The 27,500-nt window shown below is 51.3% G+C and overlaps 1 protein-coding gene across 1 annotated transcript in view; it reads left to right on the top strand.

The window, feature by feature from the left end:
* nol4lb (nucleolar protein 4-like b) overlaps positions 1-27,500 on the top strand; it is a gene marked incomplete at its 3' end in the record, with an annotated part of 69,933 nt that overhangs the window by 4,049 nt on the left and 38,384 nt on the right. The window contains exon 2 of the mRNA XM_084446007.1: positions 18,000-18,144. Within this exon, the coding sequence (XP_084302133.1) occupies positions 18,000-18,144 (145 nt within the window). The remainder of the gene's footprint in view (positions 1-17,999; positions 18,145-27,500) is intronic.

The raw sequence follows: 27,500 nt of genomic DNA on the forward strand, positions 1-27,500 counted from the left end.
CCCAACTCCCCCCATGTGAACCCTATCTATGTTGTTGATGAAGATGAAGATGAAGATGATGAAGATGATGATGTTGATAATTGCGGAGCGGATGGTTGTTCTGGTAATAGGCTTCCCTAGTCTGGAGCTAGATGTGCAGCAGAGGGAGAGGAGAGTGCTCTCCTGCAGAGCTCCACTGGAGAGAGGAAACCAAGAACAATGACTCACCTATGAAAACACCCTGAGAGGAGACGGGGGGGGGGGGGGGGATAGGAGGAAGGGGGGAGAGGGGGGATAGGAGGAGGGGGGTGGAGGGGGGGATAGGAGGAAGGGGGGAGAAGGGGGTGGAGGGGAGGATAGGAGGAAGGGGGGTGGAGAGGGGATAGGAGGAGGGGGGAGAGGGAGGGTGGAGGGGTGGTTGGGGTGACAGAGTGCACAGAGGAGGCTGGTCTTTGAACGTCCAGTCTGGGAAAAGGAGGTCACCATCTTTGTGTGTGTGTGTGTGTGTGTGTGTGTGTGTGTGTGTGTGTGTGTGTGTGTGTGTGTGTGTGCGCGCGTGTGTGCGCACGCGTGTGTGTGTGTGTTAATGAGGTCCTGACAGAGCACTGGGTTACAAAGGTCTCAAGTACAAATGGACACATAGAGAGAGAGGAAGAAAGGGAGACGGTGAAGAGAGAAGGAGAGAGAGGAGAGAGAGAGGAGGAAGAGAGACAAGGAGAATAAAGTGAGAAGGAAGGAGTGTGTGTGTGTGTGTGTGTGTGTGTGTGTGTGTGTGTGTGTGTGTGTGTGTGTGTGTGTGTGTGTGTGTGTGTGTGTGTGTGTGTGTGTGTGCTGAGCGAGTGCTACCAGCCCATCAGGACACACACATCCAGCCCAATTCAATAAAGGAGGAAATTAGCCAGCATCCTTCCTGCTCCAGGCTGCAGTCACAGGGCGGTGGCTCTGCCGGGGGTGGGGGGGGGGGGGGGGGGGGGAGGTTGGGGAACGATGGAGGGAGGGGGGGGGGGGCAGGGGAACGAGGGAGGGAGAGGGAAGAGAAATTAAAATAGAGAGAGGTGGTTCATTATCCTTTATGGGGCCCTTTTCCATTTATTTCTCTCTTCTCCTGAGGAAACTCATTTAATTTTTGGGGGGTGGAGAGGTGGGGGTGATGCTGGTCTATAATTACTTGAGGGCCAAGCAAGACGTTAGATAAGAAGATACTAGCAGTGAGGTGAAAGACTGGTGGAAAGAATGCTGAATTTACCTCCTCAACAGATAACAAAAAAGGAAGGGGAATTAAATCATTTGAAGATGAAAAGAAGATGCAGGTCATGCATGATTAACAGACAAATGTATGAACAGGAAACCATTTTTTGAATTGATCTTGTGATATATATATGTGTGTGTGTGTGTGTGTGTGTGTGTGTGTGTGTGTGTGTTTGTGTGTGTATAGATAGATAGATATGTGTGCGTGTGTGTGTGTGTATGTTTACTATATATACTGATATATGATTTACTATATGTACTGTATAACATTATATCATAATATGTAACATCATATTATGAGCAATGTAGCCCATCTGAGACACATTGACTGGCTAATTTAGCGATCAGAACTGAAATCATCAACCATAGGAGGTGTTCTTGTGTGAACAGAACCATGTCGGTTTCCCTGTCCTTCATAGTGATGAAGTGTCTTTGTGTGCTATTGATCCCTAGACTGCAATACCTGTTCATACCTACAGGTGGCAGGTCTGCCTCATAAATGATTCTCTGAGGGCGTCCAGTACACCTTACAGGACACTACTACAGGCATCTGTTGGCTGGCCATGACGGCACTTGAACATGAGAATAAATCATTTATATCACTGAGATATGAATGATAGAAATATGATTATAAAGTCTAGGCGTTTATGACGAACCTAATCACATATCAAACGATCAGGTTTTGATATGTGTCCGGACAGATGAGCAGAATACAAGGACGACTCCCTACTGTATGTTGATGTTTTGTGTGGTGGACCACTCCGTTTGTTAGCAGCACACTGATTTTTGATGGCTTATTATTAGGTTAGTGTAGGTTGAGTAGTCAGTCTCAGAAAGATTTATTACAGTTCACGCTGCTGTTGGTCTGCGTTTAGATTGAGCCTTTAAGGCTTTTATAGGGATTCAGTCTCTTAACCTGCCCCTTCTATGTTCTGTGGTACTCTCTGCCCAAAGGTCGAGCCACCAATAGCCTACTCTTGAGTAAAGTAAATGATTAATCTCAGGTACAATTGTATGTATTTCTGGCCAATGGCAGAGTGAAAGGGGAACCTTGTGAATATTAGGTCTATCTGAAGGTGTGTGTTGTGCAGTGCACCTTGCCGGATGAGAGGAGACAATGGTAGCCCCGTGTACTGCACTCTGACAACTAACAAAGGGAAGGGGACGAGGGAGGAGAGGAGGAGAGGGGATAGGAGGGAGGGCGAAGGCTCTGCAAAGCCGCCTATTACAATTTAAATGGATTTGGTGGAACCCACTGTACAGTCCTCTCTCGCATGCGACGTGACGTGTAGTGCCGCGGCCCCGCCTCCATCTCGGGGCTGGCAGCTAGAGAATCTTCAGGGTCCTGGGCTCGCGGCGCACACAGCAGGACATTGTCCTTAGCCATTACATTATCGAAATAAAACAGATAGGCAGCAAGCACGCGGGGGACGGTAGATAGAACAGGGGGGGGTCGACATTCAGACTTGAAAATTCACCAACAGATGAGAAGGTAAGCATTTCTGTTTTCTCTCACATGATATATTTTTATTTTATTATGGTTTGCTCAGCTGCTTGCCATGGTTCCAAATATTTTTGATGTGGCAGATTGTGTTGTATTAGTGATTATTCTGCCGTATTGTCACTATGTATCACTACTTATGTGGATACATCTCTAGTGTCAAATCAATTCAATTATATTAGCGAATTTGTGTGCTGTAGAAATTAAATCTACAGTCCTCTTGCAAGTTTAAAACAATTATGGTCATATATTGTCTATATATATCCTAGTAGCCTATATTTATTTATACCACGTATTTGTCCAACCAGGTTTACAGTAGCCAGACTATTTAGAGTTTCCTATGCCTCCCATTGAAAGATTATTGACTGCTGGAATAGCTCCTCTTGATGAATGCACTGATCATGTTATGTGCCAAGTCAGCACGCGATTGACTCCGATTCGGCTTTATTATTGTTTTGGTGGTTCTACTTATGCAGATATAATGGTTTCGATGTGTTCCAGTGAAGGAGATCGAAGTATACATGTGAAGTGTGCAGCTTCTGTGCCGCTGGCCGTTTTGAGTCACACTCTGTTTCCATCTTGTGGGAGGCGGAATGACCAAGCACAGTGGGGAACAATCAGTGTTGCGCGTGCTCATCTGCATTGATACAGTAACCTCATCTGCATTGATACAGTAACCTCATCTGAATACGGGAGGCGACTGTTGCAATTGGCTTTGTGTGCCGGTAACGCTAGATAGCCTGGTTACCCGAGCCGGCTGGCTACTGACACAGATGACCGGCTACTGACACAGATGACCGGCCCCTCTGTAATTCAGCGGGGGCTTTGGGACTCGCCTCGCGACCATGTATTCGCTACCCAATGAATCTTGTAAATTTAAAGGTTGCCATGGTAACATTTCCACCTACCGTTAAGACAGTTAAAGCGTTGGATTTTTCTTTGAACAAAAGTTTCCATAACATGGTATTTCAAAGTCACATAGGCCTTTTATAACTAGGTAAGTAGAGACTGTCTAACGACTATAATTGTTATCAAATGTAGCTGAACTAGCTCTCTTTAAGCTAGCTAACTACGGTAGCTAGCTATCGGTACTTGTCGCGTCTAGTTGGCCAACTCAGCGTAGCTAGCCAGATAACTTTAATAGTGGTGCAAATTGTTTGTTTACTTCTATTTTTAGCCAATGATAGTGGCAATTTTCCAGTATTTTAGGCAGCCTACAGTAGCCTAGGCCTGAACATACCAGTATGTGGCCTTGCTATACTGTGGGAGAGATAAAGCATGGCCCAATGGTGCACTCATGCACTGTGACCTCACTTGTCACATTCAAGGTGGTGAACTCTCTTCAGAGAGAGTGTAGGAAAACAAAAACGACACCCCCCAGCCATAGTTCAATTCCAGTGGGACTGCTGTTTGTCACCTAGCTGTTGGCAAAGGGCTAAAGGCTTTAAACTTATCTTCATCATCCCCTGCCTTCTGCCAGTGCCTCACAAGGATAAAGCATTAAAAAAAACTTTTCCTGACCCCTGTGAGTGGACTGCTGGCCGGTTGGAGGGGGTTAGGGTGGGACTAATCCCCCCCCCCCCAGCTGAGCTCCGGAGTGGTGAGGTTGGCCATGGATACACTGGGCTGATAGCCTCGTGAGACCATCCTGATCTCGCGAGCTCACATGCTGTTTCTCCAGAGGGATCAGTCTGGCCATGCTTATAGAAGAATCCGTTTGAGCTTGGCTCCTATTGGGCCTGTCCAATCAGCGTCCAGTTCAGTTGACAACAAAAATCATAAAAACGGCTGCCCTTGAGGAGGTTGGCGTCGATGCTGAAATGCATTTGAATCAGACTGTGCAGGCATCACTTTATTGAAAGAACAGCAAAAATAGAATTTAAGGCTTTTTCCTGTGGAGAAAATGTCATGCTATTTTCACTCCGCTGGTAATGTTAGTCAAGACAGCGGGTCGATCCAATCACCTGCTAACAGTTTTGATTGACACCTCATTGGCACCGCCTTTAGCATAAACGGTTTGTATGGCTGCGAGGCCTGACTGATCCGTGGATAGAAACAGAATGTGAGCTCATGAGATCAGGTCTTCAGAGGCTACTGGGCTGAATGGGTGTCTCCCTCCTCCTCTCTCTCTCTCTCTCTCTCTCTCTCTCTCCCTCTCTCTCCCTCTCCATCTCTCCCTTTCTTCCTCTCTCTCTCTCTTCATCTCTCTCTCTCTCTCTCCCTCTCCATCTCTCCCTTTCTTCCTCTCTCTCTCTCTCTCTTCATCTCTCTCTCTCTCTCCCTGCCATGTCTTCATCTTCTTCAGAGGAAGCCGAAAACATGCCTCCCCGACAGCTTCTCTGTGCTTGACTAGTGTTGCCTGCTACAAGATGGGTTCTCTGCACTTGACTAGTCCGGTGCGCTCTGATGTGGGAAGCAGCCTTTAGTGAGTCTGTGCTCGGAACAGTGCTGCCTGGTGTGGGATGTGTGTATGGCTCTGTGCTCGTCTAGCCCTGCCTGCCTCTGTGCTCATCTAGCCCTGCCTGCCTCTGTCGGGTGTGTTCAAAGCTCAGCCAGCAGAACCAGTGTCTCCCCACAGACCCCCACAACGCTGCGGGTGCAGAAATCATAGTTCCCATACCAGTGTCTCCACAGCCCAAAGACCCGCTTCCCTGCCCGTTTCTTCCCACAACCATGGCGTCTCACGGCAAATCAACTGATCCTTGCCTGGGAGCCAACAACTACGCTAAGATTGAAATTAGCCATTGTGATCCTGAAACCAAAGGTTTATAGTGTATATTTGTGCATCAACAGACCTCCCACAAGTAGTCTGTTCAGGAACTATTCTACAGGATGGTGACAGACTTCCAGGTGAGAGCCTGAGGCCAACAGACAAGATCCTGCCCACATACAGCGCTAGACCAGTACTCTCTAAGGCCTGTCTCACTGACTCAGCCTAGCGCCATTCTGCATCCCTGGTGGTAGACAAAAGCCCTGGCCAGTCTAGCTGTAACCCACAGTGATCTAAACCTGTCTGTTTTCCTAGGATTGCTTCCAAAGGGGAAAGGAGTTAATCGTCATTCAAGAGGCAGATTTGTGTGCTGACCGGATTAAACAGGGGTAGGGGGGTGTTGGACAGGCACTGTAGTAATCTCTCAAGGTATTTGTCAAGAGCAAGGTTCTCTCTTGGATGGCTGCAGTGTAATCAATTGTACCGATATACAGTAGTAATTTATGATGCTTGATTGTTTTTAATCCATCCATCAGCTGTGCAGAACAATGAGAGGTGTTGTTAGTTCTGTTGAAAACCATACCAATTTGGACAATATTGTCACGCGCGAATCTGGCTTAGTTGTTAAAAGGAGGCGCCCAGAATAGTTGGTTTACAGTCGGCTAATGGCAACTTTACAGCCTAGTCTCCTGTCGCTGGGCCACGTTTGAGCAAATGATTGACCAAGACCTCCCAGTCGTCCGTTTTCTGTCCTCAAGTCTGTCGGCAGGCAGATTAAACAGATGGCTCGTGGAGGTCGTCTAAAGGTTGACCTTTGCTTCTCTCCACTCATCTCTGACACGATCAGGCTAAAGCTGCTTCCTGTGCCTGGCCCCTCCTCCGGAGGTGTGGTCTGCGGGATGTGAGGGCGTAAACTGGTTATCCTGTGAGCCTGTCACATTCAATGTTACACATAATCATTATTTTTGTTGCTGTAGACACAGTGGCCATTTAGCAGTACCAATGTCCATGGAGAATAAGTATGTGCTTACAGCACACCCCCGTATACTGTGCCTTCAACTGCATCATCCAGCCTGTTGTGCCTTCGTGTCATATTCACAGTGTATTCTGAATTCATGTGATCCCAGTGACAGCAGCACACTCAGAGTAGCCTAATTATGACACTGTTGCATCCTGTTGGCTTTTGGAGCAATGCCTGTGCCTTGTTATGTTACTAGCTGTAAACATTTAAACATTGTCTACTGTTAAAAATGTCACTTGAGCTAATGCAGAGCATAGTACAGTGTAGCTGTCATTTTCTTTTGTGTATGTGCGCATTTGTGTGTGTGTGGATAGTGTCAGTTTTCCTGAAAGCACCCACCACTGCTCCACCTCCCATACTTCCTTGTGTGTGTGTGTGTGTGTGTGTGGGGGGGGGTGTCAGAGTGCTCTCTGTCCTGAAGTCACACACACATCGGAGAAGGCAAGTTGTAAATATGTATGACTGTGATCTGCATGTCGTCCGTCGGCGGCGTGTCTCTCAGAGCAGAGGGAACAGCCTTGTCAGAGGGAGAGCTCCTTTTCTAAAGCCCTGCGTTTGCGCCTGTCACACCGCGTTCACTAACAGCTCCTCCGCCCGGGCTCTGCACACACACCCTCTGCAGAACATTAACGCAATGACAAACTAGCCTGGCCTTGGAATTGTCCTATTTGTTTCTCAGTGTGAGAAAGCCTGTCTTACTGCCAGACAGAGAAAGCCTGTCTTACTGCCAGACGGATTCTCAGATGCAGTATTTCTGCCCTCACATTTCAGCGCGTCCAGTGTGTAATGAAAGGAAGCTTGGAGGTTGCTGCCAATCAAGCCCCCCCCCCTGTCTCGCCCCCTCTCAGTTGATTTGTAGCTGGCGGCTCATCACTAGCCGGTCTAGTCTAAACGAGCTCTGTAGAGAGATCCTCTTCATCGCCTCCAAGCAGCCAGACCAGCAGAAGCCACAGCTCTGGCCTCGTGCTGCAGAGGAGGGGGGAGATGGACGTCCGACATGCTGATCTGCAGTTAGGAGCAGAAGCGCTACACTCATTCTCCCGGCCAAGCAGAGGCCTGTGTATCTGCCCTGTAGTTTGAACTAGGTGAGCTGGTCTCATCTGCCTTATCAGATGGAAATATCTGCCTGTTGAACATGTTGAATTATTCAGGTATGAATGAGGTCAGGTGGATTTCACCTGAGCCGTGATTTGATTAAACTTTTGTGTTTTACAGCAGCCAGTCTGTGCGAGGCCCAGGCCTGTGTTCAAGACTCTTTGTGCCTAGGTCCTTAAATACATTTTCCTGACAAATCTATGACTCCTTGACACAAACTCAGTTTCCTGTGTAATCATCATTCTACCCTCTACTACGCATGCTCACTGTCTCTCCTGGCCATTGCTGTGAGCCACTCACTCTCAAGACCACAATTCAATTAGGACCCATCACATTCAATGAGTAATATCTTCTGTAGTGACATTGGCGGTGACAGCATCCCTATCTGGAAATGATCTAACAAAAAAAACGATTTAACGATGAATGTCAGTCTTGTTGTGTCCTCCATGTGTGTAACTCTTGAACGGAGGTGCCATGGATGCTAAACAAATTTCAGCTTGCTGACAATAAAGTATCGTATCGTTATCGCACTGAAAAATCTCTTTTCATCATCAGCGGTCGATCTCATCTAGTTTATACTGTCTGAAGCTGCTCAGACTGATCTGTTCTGTTGTGGTCCGGTTTAGCAGACCGCCGCTCGGGACCCTAGGGTACCCCACCTAACCCTAACCCTCTCTGCCCCCCAGCTGCCCCCAGAACACTCCCTCCTGCCCACCTGAACACCCCCCGGCCAGCAGACCACCCCTTCTGCTCCCACCAGACTATGTGTCCTGCCCCCCAGCTACGCCCAGCACACCCCTACTGACCCCCCCACCCCGGGGGCTGAAACACTAGCAGCAGCGGCACATCTCCCCCCCACAGATGCCCCCCAGTCTGTGGTCTCTCTAAACCGCATCTTCCTCCCTGTTCTCTCTCTATACCGCGTGTTCCTCCCCGTCAGACTCTACTGTATAGAATAACATGCAGTACGGGGGAATTGACTGCGGAGGTATCGTTTCGGATACTGCACCCCCAGCGACCCCCCCCCCCCCCCCCGAACCACCCACCCAGCCCAATCACACCCTGCCTGATACTCCTCGCCTCCCCCGGTCGGAGGAGAGGAGAGGAGAGGAGGAGGGAGGAGAGGAGAACATCATCTGTCTGTAACCCAACAGCCACAGAAATAGCTTGGCAGGCCTTTGGGCTGATCAGTGAAGGTCAGTTGGTATCATTGATTATTATCCATCTTCATGTAATGGAATAGAAGGCTCTTCTTGCCTGTGGCAGACACAGTGGTTGAGTGCAGCGAGCGGACGCGCGGATATTTAGTCTGTCTGTGCTTCCTTCCAACAGATCTGCTTGATGCTTTTTTTCTCTCTCTCTGCTCCAATTACATTTCCTCGAGATGATTGCAGATATGTGTGTGTGTGTGTGTGTGAATGTTTGCGTTGTTTATGTGTTTGTGAACCGGTGAGTGTGACACAGAGACAGAGAGAGAGAGAGAAGAGAGAGAGAGAGAGAGAGAGAGAGACAGAACGAAATAGAGAGTATACACCTGTGTGTGTGTGTGTGTGTGTGTGTGTGTGTGTGTGTGTGTGTGTGTGTGTGTGTGTGTGTGTGTGTGTGTGTGTGTGTGTGTGTGTGTGTGTGTGAGAGAGAGAGAGAGTGTGAGAGAGCGTGTTTGTACATCTGTGTGTATTATGTACGTTTGTGTGTGTGTGTGTGTGTCAGTGGTGGTATTTTCCCCTCCTCACGGATGGTTTTCTGTGCGATCAATACTCTGCAGTGGAGCTTCTCCTCCGTCTGCACCCTGCTAATCCCCCCTGGGCTGGGAGTGTGGACGAGCAGCGTGTCTCCAGTATACACCAGCCCCAGTCTCCCAGTCCCAAACCCATCCTCCCAGTCCACTCCCCCCTTATCCCCAGTTCCAAACCCATCCTCCCAGTCCACTCCCCCCTTATCCCCAGTTCCAAAGCCATCCTCCCAGTCCACTCCCCCCATATCCCCAGTCCCAAACCCATCCTCCCAGTCCACTCTCCCCTTATCCCCAGTTCCAAACCCATCCTCCCAGTCCACTCCCCCCTTATCCCCAGTTCCAAACCCATCCTCCCAGTCCACTCTCCCCTTATCCCCAGTTCCAAACCCATCCTCCCAGTCCACTCTCCCCTTATCCCCAGTTCCAAACCCATCCTCCCAGTCCACTCTCCCCTTATCCCCAGTTCCAAACCCATCCTCCCAGTCCACTCCCCCCATATCCCCAGTCCCAACCCCATCCTCCCAGTCCACTCCCCCCTTATCCCCAGTTCCAAACCCATCCTCCCAGTCCACTCCCCCCTTATCCCCAGTTCCAAACCCATCCTCCCAGTCCACTCTCCCCTTATCCCCAGTCCCAAACCCATCCTCCCAGTCCACTCTCCCCTTATCCCCAGTTCCAAACCCATCCTCCCAGTCCACTCCCCCCTTATCCCCAGTTCCAAACCCATCCTCCCAGTCCACTCCCCCCTTATCCCCAGTTCCAAACCCATCCTCCCAGTCCACTCCCCCCTTATCCCCAGTTCCAAACCCATCCTCCCAGTCCACTCTCCCCTTATCCCAAGTTCCAAACCCATCCTCCCAGTCCACTCTCCCCTTATCCCCAGTTCCAAACCCATCCTCCCAGTCCACTCTCCCCTTATCCCCAGTTCCAAACCCATCCTCCCAGTCCCACTCTCCCCTTACAGGCTGCTCACACGTACGCTTTGGAAGCTTCAGCGTTGGCGCTTGTGAGTGGGCGGGTCTGACGCTCGCAACAACAACCAATCACATTGTCCAAAATGACTTTTTTAAGCAGTATAGCCTGTCTTGTAGCTAGCACCAGCCAGCGATCTCTCAAAACAAGTCAAGAGGGGGGTATTTTGATAAACTGATTACATTTCGAGAATCTACATAGTTACTTTCTCGCCTGAAAAACTGTTAACATTTTAATAAGTGGAGAAAAAACGGAGAAAACGCACACCTGGAAAGCTAGGAGAGGTGCTGGAGACGGGGAACAAAATTGAAAGAAAGACACCACACACTCAGGTCTAGATGCGAAAAACGATTTAAAAGGACAACGTTTCGGCCGTAGCCTTCATCACAGTCTTAATAAGTGACATAGTACCCGGCGTACAGACAACATTACAACAGTTGAGTAATGGCAGCGGACGAGAGGCATGAACAACCTGTGACATCAGCGGCTCATGAATGAAGCCCATTGGCTGACGGCTGCGGTAACGCTTCAAAAGATGAACTTTTCTCAACTGTCAACGCAAGCTACGCGAGCAACGCAACGCAACTGAACCACAACGCAACCACAATTCCGTTCGGCAACGCATGATGCAGCTCCATTCAAAGTGAATGAGAAGCGTCAAAGTTGGAACGCATACGTGTGAGCGCAGCGTTATGCCCAGTTCCAAACCCATCCTCCCAGAGTCCCAGAGTCGGTTACATGACTCCACCAAAGACTTCTGAATCCACTTCATTTCCCCGCCCACGGTTCCTGATCAGTTTCCATGGCAGCCAATAAACATCTCTACTCTGTCCTCTATTTATAGAAAGAGTGAATGTAGTGCTGCTGGAATACCAGCATCCATGTTGGGGGGGCAAGGTTTTTTTTGGGGGGTAGGGGTGGGGTGGTACTGGGATCCCTGCAGTCTCCATGTGAGGGTCCCGAGGGGGAGGGTGTGGTGGAGGGGGAGGGCAGGGGAGGGGAGGGGGTGGAGGGATGCCAGTCTCAGTGAGGCTGGAGGGTCTGCTGCTGCTGCTGCTACTTTAAAACAAAGAGAACAAAAGACCGAGCTGCCGGACGGGATGGAGAGACAGGCAGGGGAGGAGAGGAGAGGGGAGGGGAGGAGAGGAGAGGGGGGGGAGGAGAGGGGGGGGACAGGCGAGGAGAAAGACAAGAGATGAGAGGGTGGAGACTGGAGGAGGGGAGATGAGAGGGTGAAGAGGAGAGGAGAGAGGATGGAGAGGAGGGGATAGTCAGTCCGTCCGGTTGCTAACTGCATTATCGTATAAATTTTCCTTCCCAGTATCCGGCGTCTGTGGAGAAGCACTGAACTGATGGTCGTACCCAGAATCCTGCTTTTGGAATACAGTTATCCTAACTCTGTGTTTTGAATCCACACGCGTTCTGCCGTAGGTTTCTCCTTTGTGAATGGTAATTCTCATTCCCAACGCCTGTGCGTAGAGCTTCGGCACGCGGGGCGTAGTTCTTTGAAGACTCATCAATCATTAAACTTACACTACAATAGGCGTATGTACAGGCTGCCACGAGAGCCTGGAGAGATGCCACATCCTATCAAAGCCCAGTTCTCTCTAAGCCCAGTTCTCTCAAAGCCCAGTTCACTCTAAGCCCGGTCGGTTGCTTCTCTCTGCGGCGTTCTCCTTTGCTGATTCCTGGTTTGGCGCATGGAAGGACGCCCAGGCTCACAGTTAATTATTTTCAGCCCCCCCCCCCCCCCCCCCCATTTAATTTGAACAGCATGACCTCTGCACAGTGGACATGATACCACGGCTGCAGTAAGCGTAGATCTACTTACTGGGGTAACAGTTGGAATCGTAAAGCAGCCTAACGCTGAGTCACGATTGAGATTGTCGAACGAACGTTTTCTATTTTGCCGTAGGAAAGGAGCGGTAGGTGGCGCGTGTGTGTGTGCGCATGCATACATGCAGGACGTGCGTTGTGCGTACTCGCTCACGAGCGGCGTCGGAGGGGACAGAGCTGTTGTGTGGGCGGGGTCAACGCGTTCTCCCCTCATCTGCATCGGTCCGCCTGCGCCAGCAGGATCATTAACACACAATTACAGCAAATAAGAATGGAGGAGGGGCGGACACAGACAGACAGAGAGAGAGAGAGAGAGAGATACAATGACAGATAGGCTAGCCTGTGTTGTTCTAAATGAGACCCCCGGAGAGACTCCCCAACACAGACAGGCCGAAGCAACTAACGCGGGGTCCCTGTGATCGTAATTGAAAAGGAGTTAAGAGGCAGATTAAATGAAGCTCTCTAAGTTGATTAATGCGCCTGTCTGTGTGGTACAGTATGGCATACTGTACTGTACTGTGTGTTAATAGATGGATCCCCCAGTCTGTACTCGCAGTAACGTAGACCGTAGAGAGTAGCCCGTCTGCTCTGCTGACACACTGACTGTTGGCCTACTCTGTGTGTGTTTGTGTGTTTGTGTGTTTGTGTGTGTGTGTGTGTGTGTGTGTGCGTGTGTGCGTGTGTATGTGTGTATCTACTGTACAGAGACGTCTTCCTTAGAGCATTCTCCTCTCATATGGGTCAGTACCAAGGCCCAGATCCACACTGACTGGGATGCCAGGCTACTGTAACCAGCTGCCTGCCTAAAGAGGCCCTCAGTCATGTTAGATACAGTAGGCTACGTTGGCCTACATACAGTCATGTTAGCTCCATTAGCCCAGGTAGGGTACCCAGCTGTAGTCGTCAGGCTAGGTAGGCCTGCACGGTCGTGGTCATCGACCTACCCGTATTTAAAACAGGTTAACAAACGGTGGATTTATAGTAGGTAGGTCTCAATCGTATTCCTAGGAGCAGTTCCACAGAGACAGATGACTCGGCGACCTGCCTGTATCCCTGGTCTCCCCGCACCCCCCCGGGCCCCTCACCCCTCGTGCCCCTCACACCCCGGGCCCCTCACCCCCCGGGCCCCGCACTCCCTGGGCTCCGCACCCCCCAGGCCCCTCAAAAGCTCGCTCATGGAGCCCCCTGGTCCAAACACCTCTCTCTGTCCACACCACGCCCGTTCTCCTCTCCGGCAGCGCAGGATCCGCCGGTGCTCCAGAGGTGACTCGGTGACCCCGCTCATAAGACAGGAGTAACCTTTCCTCTGACTCAATGAGTTGAGTCAACGCGCTAGTGCCTGACGAATTAATCCACTATTGGGTTAAGGCGTTGTTGTGGAATGCAGGGGACTTCAGTCGCTCATGAGAGATTGGCTGGTCCTCCAACGTTTCTGACCTGCTGTGTGATGTATTCCAGTTTCCTCCTGTCCTTCCTTGCGGCTGATCGAAGGGCTATATCAGTCATGTTGGGACAGTGAGGGACCTGTCTCTCTCTCTGCTGTCTAGCAGTGTTGGGACAGTCAGGGACCTGTCTCTCTCTCTGCTGTCTAGCAATGTTGGGACAGTGAGGGACCTGTCTCTCTCTCTGCTGTCTAGCAGTGTTGGGACAGTCAGGGACCTGTCTCTCTCTCTGCTCTCCAGCAGTGCTTTTGGGACAGTCAGGGACCTGTTTCTCTCTCTGCTGTCTAGCAGTGCTGTTGGGACAGTCATGGACCTGTCTCTCTACTCTCTAGCAGTGCTGTTGGGACCGTGAGGGACCTGTCTCTCTCTCTCTCTGCTGTCTAGCAGTGTTGGGACAGTCAGGGACCTGTCTCTCTCTCTGCTGTGTGACAGTCCTGTTTGGACCCATTAGCTAGAGATACACTGCGATTTCTCTGGGATTTTGCTTTTGTAGACTGCGTTGCATGGTCGTAGAGAAATCCTAGCCTCATAAGGCCGAATCATCGCACAGTGGGAGAGAGTCATAGATCGGGGACTAATAGCTCCTATGCTCTAAAGACGAGGCTACGACCTGCCGACAAATGTCTGGCGTGTCAGAAATTGTTGTCGTGGCTCGTGAAGTGTGAGTGCTGCTACGACACGACCCTGCACACACAGCCACCCAAAACCAGCGCCTCAGGGCTAAAAGAAACAGGACGGCAAAGAGGAAGGCTGCTGCTCCTTTCCAGCGTTTCAGTCACTGAAAGAGAGACTGGTGGAGCTCTGATGGGAACGCTCGGTTGTCTTTTTGACATCTCCCACACGTATAGAGAGAAGAAACCGCACACTCAGGTCTAGATGCAGGTTTAGTGGACAGTGTTTCGGGCGTAGCCTTTGTCACGTGTCCGACAGCAATCGTACAGTGAACACACACACATGGTCTGAGACGGGAGGAGTGGACCTGTCTCTCTCTCTGCTCTCTAGCAGTGCTGTTGGGACAACCAGGGACCTGTCTCTCTCTCTGCTGTCTAGCAGTGCTGTTGGGATGGTCAGGGACCTGTCTCTCTCTCTGCTGTCTAGCAGTGCTGTTGGGATGGTCAGGGACCTGTCTCTCTCTCTGCTCTCTAGCAGTGCTTTTGGGACAGTCGGGGACCTGTCTCTCTCTCTCAGTGCACAGGTGAATTTGCAACAGACACTCCAGCTCGCCAAAGGGAGGGCGCTCTACACTCCAGCTCGCCAAAGGGAGGGCGCTCTACACTCCAGCTCGCCAAAGGGAGGGCGCTCTACACTCCAGCTCGCCAAAGGGAGGGCGCTCTACAGTGTGGGTTGAGCGGGGGGTCCTGTGGGGTGCAGTACGCCCTCAGAGGAGGAGGACTAAAGGCACAGACACACTATCCCACATCCCACATTAAAAAAACGAACGGCGACTAGGGGCAACTGTTGCGTTGCCTCACATCCCATGTGTCGGGGCAAAAAAACGTAGCGAGTTGCACTTCCACACACACAACCGGCTTCGCGCCCGCGTGAAAGGAAATGATTCTCCATACCAGCGGTAGTCTGCAGCCTACTGGATCATCACAAGAGGGAATAAAGCTCTTGTTGTGTTGTCAATCACCATGTTTCTTGCTGTTATTTTGTAGTTTAATGCCCCTCGTATATTAGGCTATATGAGCTGCTAGTGTAGCCTCAATGTTATATTTCTGCCCTGTTTCTGTTTTTATCGACTACTGTAATGTGCTTTAATTCCAGTAGTAATAGGCTACTGCAGGTCACTCCCATAACTTCTGTAAAAGCCAATCAGAGTGCTCTCTCTTTCCCGATGTGCCCGCGTGCTCTGATGACGATTTGACATACTCATATGTCCGGACTCCACCCAAAAATCCTCGAAATATCCAACGGTGCGGGACACGCCACACCAACTCAGGCCACCAACACTCTCTACTCTCACGGATGGTCAAAACGTCTGATCATCGGCTGGGTGTGTCAGGGGGTTAACAGGTTTGGCTCCAGTGTCAAACCCACATATTAGCCTCTCATGTCAGCAGGATCTCTCTGCTTGGCTACCCTGCACTAATTGGGATACTCGCCTCTGTGTACAGTTGGTCATAGCAGCTACTGTTGAACTACTGTTTTACACACGGTCACAAGCTCAATGTTGTTCTGCACTGTCGGTGCTCTGTCTATTCCACGCATGCTGCTCAAATCTGAGTGCCTGGTTGGGTGTGTGTGTGTGTGTGTGTGTGTGTGTGTGTGTGTGTGTGTGTGTGTGTGAGAGAGGGTGAGAGTGTGTTTATGGGGTTGTGTGTGAGAGATTCAGAGAGAAAGGGTGTGTGTGTGTGTGTGAAGGAGAGAGGGAGAGAGTGTTTATGGGCTTGTGTGTGAGAGATTCAGAGAGAAAGTGTGTGTGTATGTGTGTCTGTGTGTGAGAGATGGTGAGAGTGTGTTTATGGGTTTGTGTGAGAGATTCAGAGAGGAAGAGTGTGTGTGTTTGGGTTTGTGTGAGGGAGAGAGTGTGTATGGGTTTGTGTGTGAGAGAGGAAGAGTGTGTGTGAGGTGAAGGCTGTGTTTGTAGCCTGAGAGGCAGCTGCAGCACTCTGGTCCTCATTATGGAGAGTGCAGAGCTCTCAGATCCTCCATACATACACACACACACACACACACACACACACACACACACACACACACACACACACACACCCCAGATAGACAGACATGCAGCAGCCTAGTGAATGTAGAATCAGCCCAGAGAGGTGCCCCATGAAGCCATTCAGTACCACTACACCACTAGGTTCTGCCTCTGGCTTGCTCGGTCCTGGGCTGGAGGGCTGGGGGGCCTGGTTAAACCAGCCTGGCGGAGAAAGTACTTGACTGTTCAGTCAGAATCAGAATCCGGTTATTGCCGTTGTAGTTATTCAACATACTAGGAATTAGCATTCGGACGAGGTGCATAACATTGGACGGTGCAGGGACGAGACAGGACAGAGCAGAGACAGGACAGTGCAGAGACAGGACAGGACAGTGTAGAGACAGGACAGTGCAGAGACAGGACAGTGCAGAGACAGGACAGTGCAGAGACAGGACAGTGCAGAGACAGGACAGTGCAGAGACAGGACAGTGCAGAGACAGGACAGTGCAGAGACAGGACAGTGCAGAGACAGGACAGAGCAGAGACAGGACAGAGCAGAGACAGGACAGTGCAGAGACAGGACAGTGCAGAGACAGGACAGAGCAGAGACAGGACAGAGCAGAGACAGGACAGAGCAGAGACAGGCCAGTGCAGAGAGAGGACAGTGCAGAGACAGGACAGAGCAGAGACAGGACAGTGCAAAATGCTAGTGCAAAAAAAAGGGATAAGCTAAGAGAAAAGAACAATATACAAAAGTGCAGTGTATACAGTGAGTATGCAGAGTGTAGTGTGTAAGTGAGTGTGTGAGTACAGCATGTGTGAGTGCGGTGCGTCCTATAATCCGCAGGGGCAGATTCCCTGATATTCACGAGCTCCTCTCTGGCAAGGGGATTCCCGGGCTGGTCGCAAAACACTAATTTAAACCAAAAAACAAAAAAAAGGCTGTGGGCATGGGGGTTAGGGTTAGGTTTAGGGTTAGGTGGTGTTCAGGTTGAGGAAGTTGGTGGTTTGATGTTAAGGCCAGTCTATGGAGGAGGGAAGGCACTAGAGCTGTGATGCAGACAAGGTTGTCAGAGTGGTTGTCATTCTACAGAGACATGGTAATACATGTCTTATTCAAATTCAATGACTGGTTCTGTGTGTAGCCTGATGTTTCAGTAGTATAGCGTTCTTACTACGAGAGAAGTAAATGGTTAATGGACTGCACTTATAGCGCTTTTATCCAAAGCGCTTTACAATGAAGGCCTCTCATTCACCCATTCACACACATACATACACCAATGGCGGCAGCTGCCATACAAGGTGCTAGCCTGCTTTTGGGAGCATTTTGTGGTTCAGTGTCTTGCCCAAGGACATTTCCACAGGTCATCAGGAGGAGCCAGGATTCAAACCACCAACCCTACAATCATTGGACGACCTGCTCTACTGTACCTCCTGAGCTACAGCCGCCCCAGAAGTGCCTGTATAAGCTGGAATCATGCCAGGCTTTTGAAACTGTGCAGATGAAATTAGCCTGTCAATTATCACCCTATGTACTTGGAGAGAGAGTGTGTGTGTTTTCCTGTGCGGAACCTAGACTTGGCCTAAAAGGAGCCGCCATTCACAGTAGGTGTCATCCTGTTGGGAGCTCATCCTCTCTGTGACAAATCCTCCCATCTCCGCGGGCAACCTTTGATGTCTCGACGTCCCGTCAGTCTCATTCAGAAGGCTTCTGCATCTCGTCATTCCATCCCTCCGTTCCACCTGTCTCCTCTGTCCACAGAATGACATGACTCTCCCCCCCCTCCCCCCGTCCCTCCACCCGTCTCCCTGTCAGGATGAGAGTTCGGTGAGCAGCGAGGACTTTGATATGAGCGACCCCACATGGATATCAGCTGAGCACGGCCCTGCGTCCCACCTGAGCCCCCCCAACCGGCGAGAGAGAATGCACAGTCCGCAGAACGCACACAAGGAGGAGGACGGTAAGAGCAGCGCTTATGTCACTCTCTCTTCTCTCTCTGTCTCTTTCCCTCTTACTTTTTTCTCTCTCTCTTTCTACCTCTCGTTCTCTGTCTTTATTCCTGGTGATTTAAATCAAATCCATCTCAGCCATGGGAAACTGAGCAATGCAGACACGGGTTTGTGTTTATGTGACAAAAATTGTGCAACTGTGAAGGAGAGAGGGTGTGGTAGCTCCAGTAGCTAGGCTAGGCCCAGTCTGTGAAGGGGAGAGGGTGTGGTAGCTCCAGTAGCTAGGCTAGGCCCAGTCTGTGAAGGAGAGAGGGTGTGGTAGCTCCAGTAGCTAGGCTAGGCTAGGCCCAGTCTGTGAAGGGGAGAGGGTGTGGTAGCTCCAGTAGCTAGGCTAGGCCCAGTCTGTGAAGGGGAGAGGGTGTGGTAGCTCCAGTAGCTAGGCTAGGCCCAGTCTGTGAAGGAGAGAGGGTGTGGTAGCTCCAGTAGCTAGGCTAGGCTAGGCCCAGTCTGTGAAGGAGAGAGGGTGTGGTAGCTCCAGTAGCTAGGCTAGGCTAGGCCCAGTCTGTGAAGGAGAGAGGGTGTGGTACTGTAGCTCCAGTAGCTAGGCTAGGCTAGGCCCAGGCTGTGCCCAGAAGAGCAGCCGAGTCGCTGGACTGTGATGTGAGTGGAGTGGAAAGGCCAGAGCCAGGCGAGAGAAGATGCTGGAATCAATTTGGATCAAGCGGCCTGTCTCTGCTGCTCCGCCCGCTTCCAGTGAGGGGAAGTGGAGAGGAGGAGGGGGAGGAGAGCAGGGGAGGGGAGGGAGTGGGGGGTGGAGGTGTGGATTAAGGCAAGGGGAAAGGGGTCACTGCAGGTTCAGTTAAGTCTATGATGGATGGATGGGTGGGTGAGTGGGCGGATGGATGGATGGATGGGTGGATAGGTGGATCAGAACAGGTCTGCCCACATGCACACACGTAAACACGCGCATCTCTGCCCATCTCTACCCACCTCTACAGTCTACACGCTGCTCTGCCCAGCAGCAGATGGCTCCAGCAGCTCCACCCCTCCCCCCCCCCCCCCCCACAGGCCTTTATGCTTGAAGGTGAAGCTAAGCTACGTGAAGCTAAGCTAATAAATCAGACCCCTAACAACTCACAGCCACCAGCTGGGACTCACCTCTAGTCCTCAGTACCACAGACACCTATTACCAGACCAAGAGGACATCCGTGTGGTCCGAGTGTGATCCAAACCACTTCTGCTACCGTACACGTCGAAGGCCAGAGGTTTGCTGTCGATGCTGTGTTAGGTGCCTCGGCTAAAAGCTCTCCAGTGGGCGGGTATGAAATGTTTATGGAAGGCCTCCGACCTACAGCTTCCCTATAGGCGACTCAGACAGGGAGCCATGACTGTTCCTGTCAGGCTGAATTACTGTAGGCCCCATCTGCCGTTGAAACTACGGCGCTCTCTCCCTCTCCCCCGTTTCTCCCTGTCCCTCTCTCTCTTTCTCTCTCTCTCTCTCTCTCTCTCTCTCTCTCTCTCTCTCTCTTTCTCTCTCGTAACCTCTGAGGAGGGGCCCCAGTCTGAGCGCCGGGCCGGAGCCCAGGAAAGGGGCCTTCTTCTAGTGGCCTCTGATTGCACCAGGCTCCAGAGAGAATGCCTCCCACCGTCCTCCTGACCTCCTACCCCCCGCCGAGAGGCTCCCGAGGCAGCCAAGGAGCCAAGGGCTCGGCCCCCCTGGAGCTCTCTCGCTGGAGCTCTCCCCGCAGAATCGCCCGTGTGTGTAACAAAACAAGTTTCGCTCTTCGGCCCCAACTCCAGGGGGACCACAGAGATGGAGGGATCGAGATAGAGATGGAGAGAGAGAGAGAGAGACAGAGACAGATAATCAAGTCATTCCGTTGGGATTACTTGTGTTCTTGACTTTGCATTCTGTCTTTTGTGTTCTCCCAATGGTCTTCACTGCTCTGCCACGTGCACATATTATTGAGCAGTCTATCCATTTGTGTGTGTTTTTAATAATAATTCTGGATCCATGGGGGGGGGGGGGGGGTGGTCTTTATTCGAGCCACACCGTGGGACACACAACACACCCATCCAAGCTCTCTCCTCCTTCAGGGGCAGCCAGGAGCAATAGGTGCCTGGGGACCAAGTCCAAATCCTGGTCATGGTCTGGACTGAAGAGCCTCTGCAAAGAGCCTCTGTTCTTCTGCATGTTTTTGGTATTGGGTTCTTTGGGAGGAAACGGAGAACATGCAAACTCTGCACAGAAAGGCCCGGAGACCTTCTTGCTGTGAGGTGACAGTACTAGGTACTACGCACATGAGCGATTTTGGGGTTCCGTGCCTTGCTCAAGGACACTTCGGCGCCCTCCGGGAGCTGGGATCAAACCGTCTATGTTCTGGACTCTTGACTGTAGTGACATGGCAGCTTTTGAAGTTACATCCAGGGCTACTGTAGCTTCTGTACTGCGGTCTAGTTGGAGCTGGTCACTTGTTACTATCACCTAGCTAGCTTCCTCTAGCCTAACTTTACCAGACCCAATTCGCAAAATTGCTGAGTTTATTTTCAATTTCCAAGGGGCGTTATCGACGAGCGTAGACCAAAATGCCTCTGGACGCAATTGGATAAACCTAAAACCAATCAGAGCAGCAAAACATAGGCGAGTCATCGTATCAAGTGGGCACAGTCACTGTATTAAACCCGCCCCATATTAGTGATAGGCAAGGCAAATATAAGCCGGGTGGAACTCAGTGTGAGTGGGAGTGTGACCAGACTGACCTGTGGAGAGAACAGAATGTGAGCTCACGTGACCAGGATGCCGATGCCAGGCTTAGCTTCCTCCACTCTCTCCAGGAAAACTGTAAACCAAAGAGCCTTTAAAAGCCACACGCACAGTACTCTTAGGAGGCTGTGTAGGCAGAGGGAGAGACCGGGTCTGGGTCATGTCTGAACAACCGGCCTCCTTGGTTGGGCTGAGGTGGAAGTGTTGTGGTTCTGTGGAGAGGACTGCACTGTTTACCTCACTGCTTCTCTTCCACTCGGGTGTACAGTAGTACCACTAACACACACACACACACACGCACACACACACAGGGTCTGACGTGTTGGCAGTCAGGGGGAAAGTAGGTCAGCGTAAAATGACAGGATGACTTTGATCCTCCTCCCCCCAGAGTTGAGAGATCGAGGTCAACTGTAAATAAATATAGGAAGCAGCGATGTTGGATTATCTAATCGTCAGCATAATGAGCTGAACTGGCCCACTGGCCGTAGGGAACACCATGCTGACTGTTTTCTAGCCACACCTGGCCTACTACTGGCCATACGGATGGCTGGGGAACACTATGCTAACTCTGTTAGACAGTAAGCTAGCTACCCAGACCAGCCTATCACTAGCAAAAAGTATGGCTGGGGAACACTATGCTAACACTGTTAGCCAGTAAGCTAACGTAGCCACATCCAAGGAACATAAAAAAGATGGAATCTTCAGAGACGTCATGAATTCACATTTTGTCCGTAACTACAGCGGCACTAGACTCAGAGTCAGTCGCGAGACTCCTGCTACGCTGGGAGCTGAGTGAAGCCGCATTTCCCCAGACGTGGTTACCATGTGGGCCTGCTAGTCACGTGTGACATTTACGTCGAACGCTTCCTTCTTTTGATGCTTCTTGGCCACACCTAGCCTGCTGAACCACCGGCCGGATAGCTCGGGATCTCCATGCTAACATGTTGGCCAATAGGCTAGCCACCACTAGCCTAGCTTAGTACTGGTCATGGCAATATACTGTATCAGCTGAATGATAACTAGTAGCCAAGCCACCATGTACAGTACTGTAGCTATAGCCTTGTAGCCTCATTACCGGACATAAAGATGACTGACTGTAAGTGAGCTCTCTTACGTTGCCCAGTTAGCCATCATTCAGTATGCAGTAACTCCAGTGTAATTCTATGGTTTCCCTCCTGTAATCGTGTTATTTCTCTACTGTGGTCCTAGAGCCTGGGGTGCCTCAGAGCTGCTGTCTCTGGCAGGGCCTGAGCAGCGCTGCTTCAGGGCCAGGGTAGCCAACACGGCCCATGATTATGTGATAACCTAATGGAAATACTATTAAAAATTCAGCTCCATTAACATATGGCATTTCACAGTGGGTGTTCTATTTGATTATGAGTGTGTTTGCCAAGTTAATCAGTGGGTGTTCTATTTGATTATGAGTGTGTTTGCCAAGTTAATCTGTGGGACTTGGGGGTGGAGAGAGAGATGGGGAGAGAGAGAGAGAGAGAGAGAGAGTGGAGAGGGAGTGAGAGAGCGGAAGAGGGAGCGAGACTGGTGTGTAGATAAAATCTGAAGGTTTTTTCAGATTAATTATAGGAGAGCACAAGGAGCCAGCTCTTCTGTCCATCCATCCCCCAACCCTCAACACTCCAGGCCTGGCTTACAGATGCTCAAAACTTTGAATAAAAATATGTGTGTGTGCGCTGTGTGTGCATGCATGTGTGTGTGTTTTTGTTCCTGCGCACAGGGCCGGCCCGAGGCATAGGCGAAATAGGCGGTCGCCTAGGGCGCCAAATGGCCAAGGGGCGCCTGGCCAAGGAGCACCAAAAAAAAAAAAAAAAAATTATTTTTTATTTTTATTAAAATAATTTCATTCCGTAATCCCTACTATCTCTATTACGCTTCGCAATGCGGTGCGGCGCCTCCGCCCAGCGCCGGGCGCCTCCCCCGTCAACAAATCGCGCAGCAGCACCACCCCCCCCCCCCCCCCCCCCCCCCCCGTCGCCTAGAGCTGCTGAAATGCTAGGGTCGGCCCTGCCTGCGCATGTACAGTATGCTGTGTGTGTGTGTGTGTGTGTGTGTGTGTGTGTGTGTGTGTGTGTTATCGTTGTATCCTCATTTGTGCAGAGAAAGGATGCTCTCTGCTGAGATGGGGCCAGAGGCTTGTTAATTATTTACTGCTCCCCCTCCACGACACACACACAAATAATAAGGCAAGTCAATTAATTATTACAAACCAAAGCTAACCAGCAGTGGAGGGAGAGAGATGGGGGGGAGGGACAATTTGTTTTGTTTACAGGAATGGACCCCAGCTGTGACTGAATGCCTGTTGGCATTATTTATAATCAGTGTGTGTTTTCTGTAGGAAACTGCAATTAGAGGGTTGTCTTTCTCCAGGACTCGTGCCTGTCTGTGTGTCTGTCTGTCTGTCTGTCTGTCTGTCTGTCTGTCTGTCTGTCTGTCTGTCTGCCTGCCTGCCTGCCTGCCTATCTGTCTGTCTGTCTGCCTCTCTGTCTGTCTGTCTGTCTGTCTGTCTGTCTGCCTGTCTGTCTGTCTGTCTGTCTGTCTGTCTGTCTGTCTGTCTGCCTGCCTGCCTGCCTGCCTGCCTGCCTGCCTGTCTGTCTGTCTGTCTGTCTGTCTGTCTGTCTGTCTGTCTGTCTGTCTGTCTTCCTGCTCCTGAAGAGGCTGTGGGGTATTGTCTCTGCTGGACAGGAAACCAGACGGACGTGTTGAAAGGCTACAGAATGCCAGGGTGAGGAAGAAGACAAGGTTAGGAAGGCTGCAGTCATCTGCTTTCTCACTTCTAAGCTCTTCTCATAACGTTGTATGCTTCACTGTCAAGGATAGGCTTGTGTGCCTGTGTGTGTGTTTGTGTGTGTGCCTCTGTGTGTGTGCTCAGCACATCTATGCGTGTGTGTGGTTGTGTGTGTGCATGTGTGTGTGCGTGCATGTGTGTGTGTGTGTGCATGTGTGTGTGTGTGTGTTTTTAAGACCTTGGGTGCGATCCACCCTTGTCTCTTATTGTTTTACGAGTGGGAGGAGGGAGGCGTGTTTCAAAGGACAGGCATAAAGGTTGCCCCATAAATCTCCAAAACCTGAAATTTGTACCCATGGCTATCGGGCCCACTCCCTGTCCCTGATCCTGACGCCTCTGCATCCAGCCAGACAAACACACCGCAGCAGTGGGCGATCTGCCGGGGGCCGCCCAGCTCAGATAAGATAGGAGCCATCATCAACGTTCCTGCTTGTTTGTCTACATTTTAAAATGGAGTTCCTGGGCACCCGGTGACCCCTAAGAGTTGCGACAGTCCAAGTAGAGACAGAGTAGAAGATAACAGTAGACACAGCAGAGATGGAGCAGAGACAGAGTAGAGACGGAGTAGAGACAGAGAAGAGACGGCAGAAAACGGAGAGAGCTACCTTCCAGAGAGAGCTTCTTGATGGCATGGAGTGGATGGAACTAGAGAAGGGGTTCTAGAACAAGCCTGCCTCGTCATGGCCGATACCAGCGTCTGCTGTCTGTGAAGACGCCTCGGGGTGCGTTCGTAAATGCGATCTGAGAATCTCCTCTGATTTCAGAGCGTTCTGGTTTCAGCGTAATACAGTAGAGCTCTCTGAAATCAGTTAATTTACCAACGGTCAGTGGGCTCGGGCAAACCGTCGTACTCAGTCAGAGTAGCCCAGTGAGCGCTCCCAGAGTGCAGTGCTCTGAGTTTCTGAACAGGGATGCTCGGAGAGGGTCTGAACCTCCGAACGGCCAGAGAGCACTCCGGGGGCACTCCGAGCGCGTTTACCAACGCACCCAAAATCAGCTCGAGAACCCATCCACATAGCATGACAAAGGAACGAAGCCTGTTCCTCTGGCTGGACTTGGGATTATTAGTATTATGTTAAAATGAGCCGAAACATTTCTCAGCTTAATGCGACACATGCCCTCCCTTGGGTCCAGAGCAATACACCAGCCGCATATTTAGTCTCTGAAAGGTCTTTTTATGGTCTATGGGCCAATGCAGCCACCGTACAGCAGTAGGAGGAGTTGGTTCCAGCTGTCACTAGGGCCTACAGTACAGTAGCTCTCACTTCTACTGTGTTAGTTTGCTCTTACTAACATGTACTGTATATGAGTGGGCCTGCAGCAGCCCCACCTACCCTGTGGAGATGTTCCGTAGTGCTCAGTAGTGTTTAACATGGCTGCATGGCGATGATGATGAGGAGGATAATTAAGGTGATGAGGATGATGATGTGGATGATGAGGATAACGGTGATGAGGATGACGGTGATGAGGATGGGGATGATGAGGATGATGGTGATGAGGATGATGGTGGTGATGAGGATGGGGATGATGAGGATGATGGTGATGAGGATGATGGTGGTGATGAGGATGATGGTGATGAGGATGATGGTGGTGATGAGGATGGGGATGATGTGGATGATGGTGATGAGGATGGGGATGATGAGGGTGGGGATGATGGTGATGAGGATGGGGATGATGTGGACGAGGACGCCCAGGAGGCGGTGAGAGGGGTCGGAGATGAGCCAGATGTTGGTCAGAGAGGGATAATGTGCGGCGGCCCAGGAACGCCAGCTGTGGAGACAGAAGGGGTTAAAACTCTCTCTCTCCCCCATCCGCACCGCGCCCCGCCTTCAGCCCCCCGCCCAGCAGATAATCACCCCCCCCCCCTCACTCTCCCTGCTCTCCTCTCCCCTCTCTTCTCTCCCCCTCTCTTCTCCCCTCTCTTCTCTCCCCTCTCTTCTCCCCTCTCCTCTCCTCTCCCCTCTTCTCTCCCCCTCTCTTCTTCCCTCTCCTCTCCCCTCTCTTCTCTCCCCTCTCTTCTCTCCCCCTCTCTTCTCCCCTCTCCTCTCCTCTCCCCTCTCTTCTCTCCCCCCTTCTCTCCTCTCCTCTCCCCTCTCTTCTCTCCCCTCTCTTCTCTCCCCCTCTCTTCTCTCCTCTCCTCTCCCTCCCCTCTCTTCTCTCCCCCTCTCTTCTCTCCTCTCCTCTACTCTTCCCTCTCTTCCCTTCCTCTCCTCTCCGCCTCTCTAATCCCCCCCCCCCCTCTCCACTCCCAGCCCGCGATGTCCCAGCCAGCCTGGGAGGACCACACACACACACACACACACACACACACACACACACACACACACACACACTGATATGTCGACCTGGAGGGAAGGATTAGCAGGATGCTCTTCTGGTCAGCTGAATACTGTATACTACGTTCACTACTGTGTTCTCCTGAAATACCTCATCTCACAGCTCCTGCGCTGTGAATAGTAGTTTTTCATCTCAGTATTCCCCTTATGGATTGAGTTTCCGTGTGTTATGGGTAGACATATTTCATGTTAAGGCTACTACTGTGGCTAATGATGTTCAGAGCAGGGATTTGTAGAGACATGGTCTGTAGAGATTTCTCTCTCTCTGGCCTTCCTACGGTTGGGCTCCCTTAAGGAGCTCGTCGGTGCACCCCGCCCCTCCTCCTCCGACTCACCCCCCCCCCCCCCCCCCCCCGCTCTGTGCCCCTGCTGCCCCCTGAGAGCAGCCTGGTCTTGGCCCCCCCCCTCCCCCCCGCCAGGGGATTGGAGTTCTGCTGGAGGGAAATTAGATCAGATAAAGCTCCCTCCATCCTGATAGAGCTCCACCAGCCTCTCTAGTCTCTCTAGTCCCGGCTCCTGCCCCATACACCAGACCCATACACCAGACCCAGAACCAGAACCAGACCCAGAACGAGACCCAGACCCATACACCAGACCCATACACCAGACCCAGAACCAGACCCATACACCAGACCCATACACCAGACCCAGAACCAGACCCAGAACGAGACCCATACACCAGAACCAGACCCAGAACCAGACCCAGACCCATACACCAGACCCATACACCAGACCCATACACCAGAACCAGACCCAGAACCAGACCCAAGCCCATACACCAGACCCAGAACCAGACCCATACACCAGACCCATACACAAGAACCAGAACCAGACCCATACACCAGACCCATACACCAGACCCAGAACCAGACCCATACACCAGACCCATACACCAGACCCAGAACCAGACCCATACACCATACCCAGACCCATACACCAGACCCAGAACCAGACCCAGAACCATACACCAGACCCAGACCCAAACCCAGACCCATACACCAGACCCAGACCCATACACCAGAACCAGACCCATACACCAGACCCAAACCCAGACCCAGAACCAGGCCCATACACCAGACCCAGACCCATACACCAGACCCAGAACCAGACCCATACACCAGACCCAGACCCATACACCAGAACCAGACCCAGACCCAGACCCAGAACCAGACCCATACACCAGACCCAGACCCATACACCAGACCCAGAACCAGACCCATACACCAGACCCAGACCCATACACCAGACCCAGAACCAGACCCATACACCAGACCCAGACCCATACACCAGACCCAAACCCAGACCCAGAACCAGGCCCATACACCAGCTCCGGCCTCCTCCTAGCACTGTTGCTCCTCATCCATGACTGTCACACTCCAGCTCACTCTGCCCAGCCAGTTCTGTGACAGTCTGCCATGACACTCTCCATCTGGGTCTCATAGAGACACACAGGGATGGTCCGGTTGG

Source organism: Borostomias antarcticus (assembly GCF_949987555.1).
Source record: "Borostomias antarcticus genome assembly, chromosome: 11".
In the NCBI taxonomy this organism is placed as follows: domain Eukaryota; kingdom Metazoa; phylum Chordata; class Actinopteri; order Stomiiformes; family Stomiidae; genus Borostomias; species Borostomias antarcticus.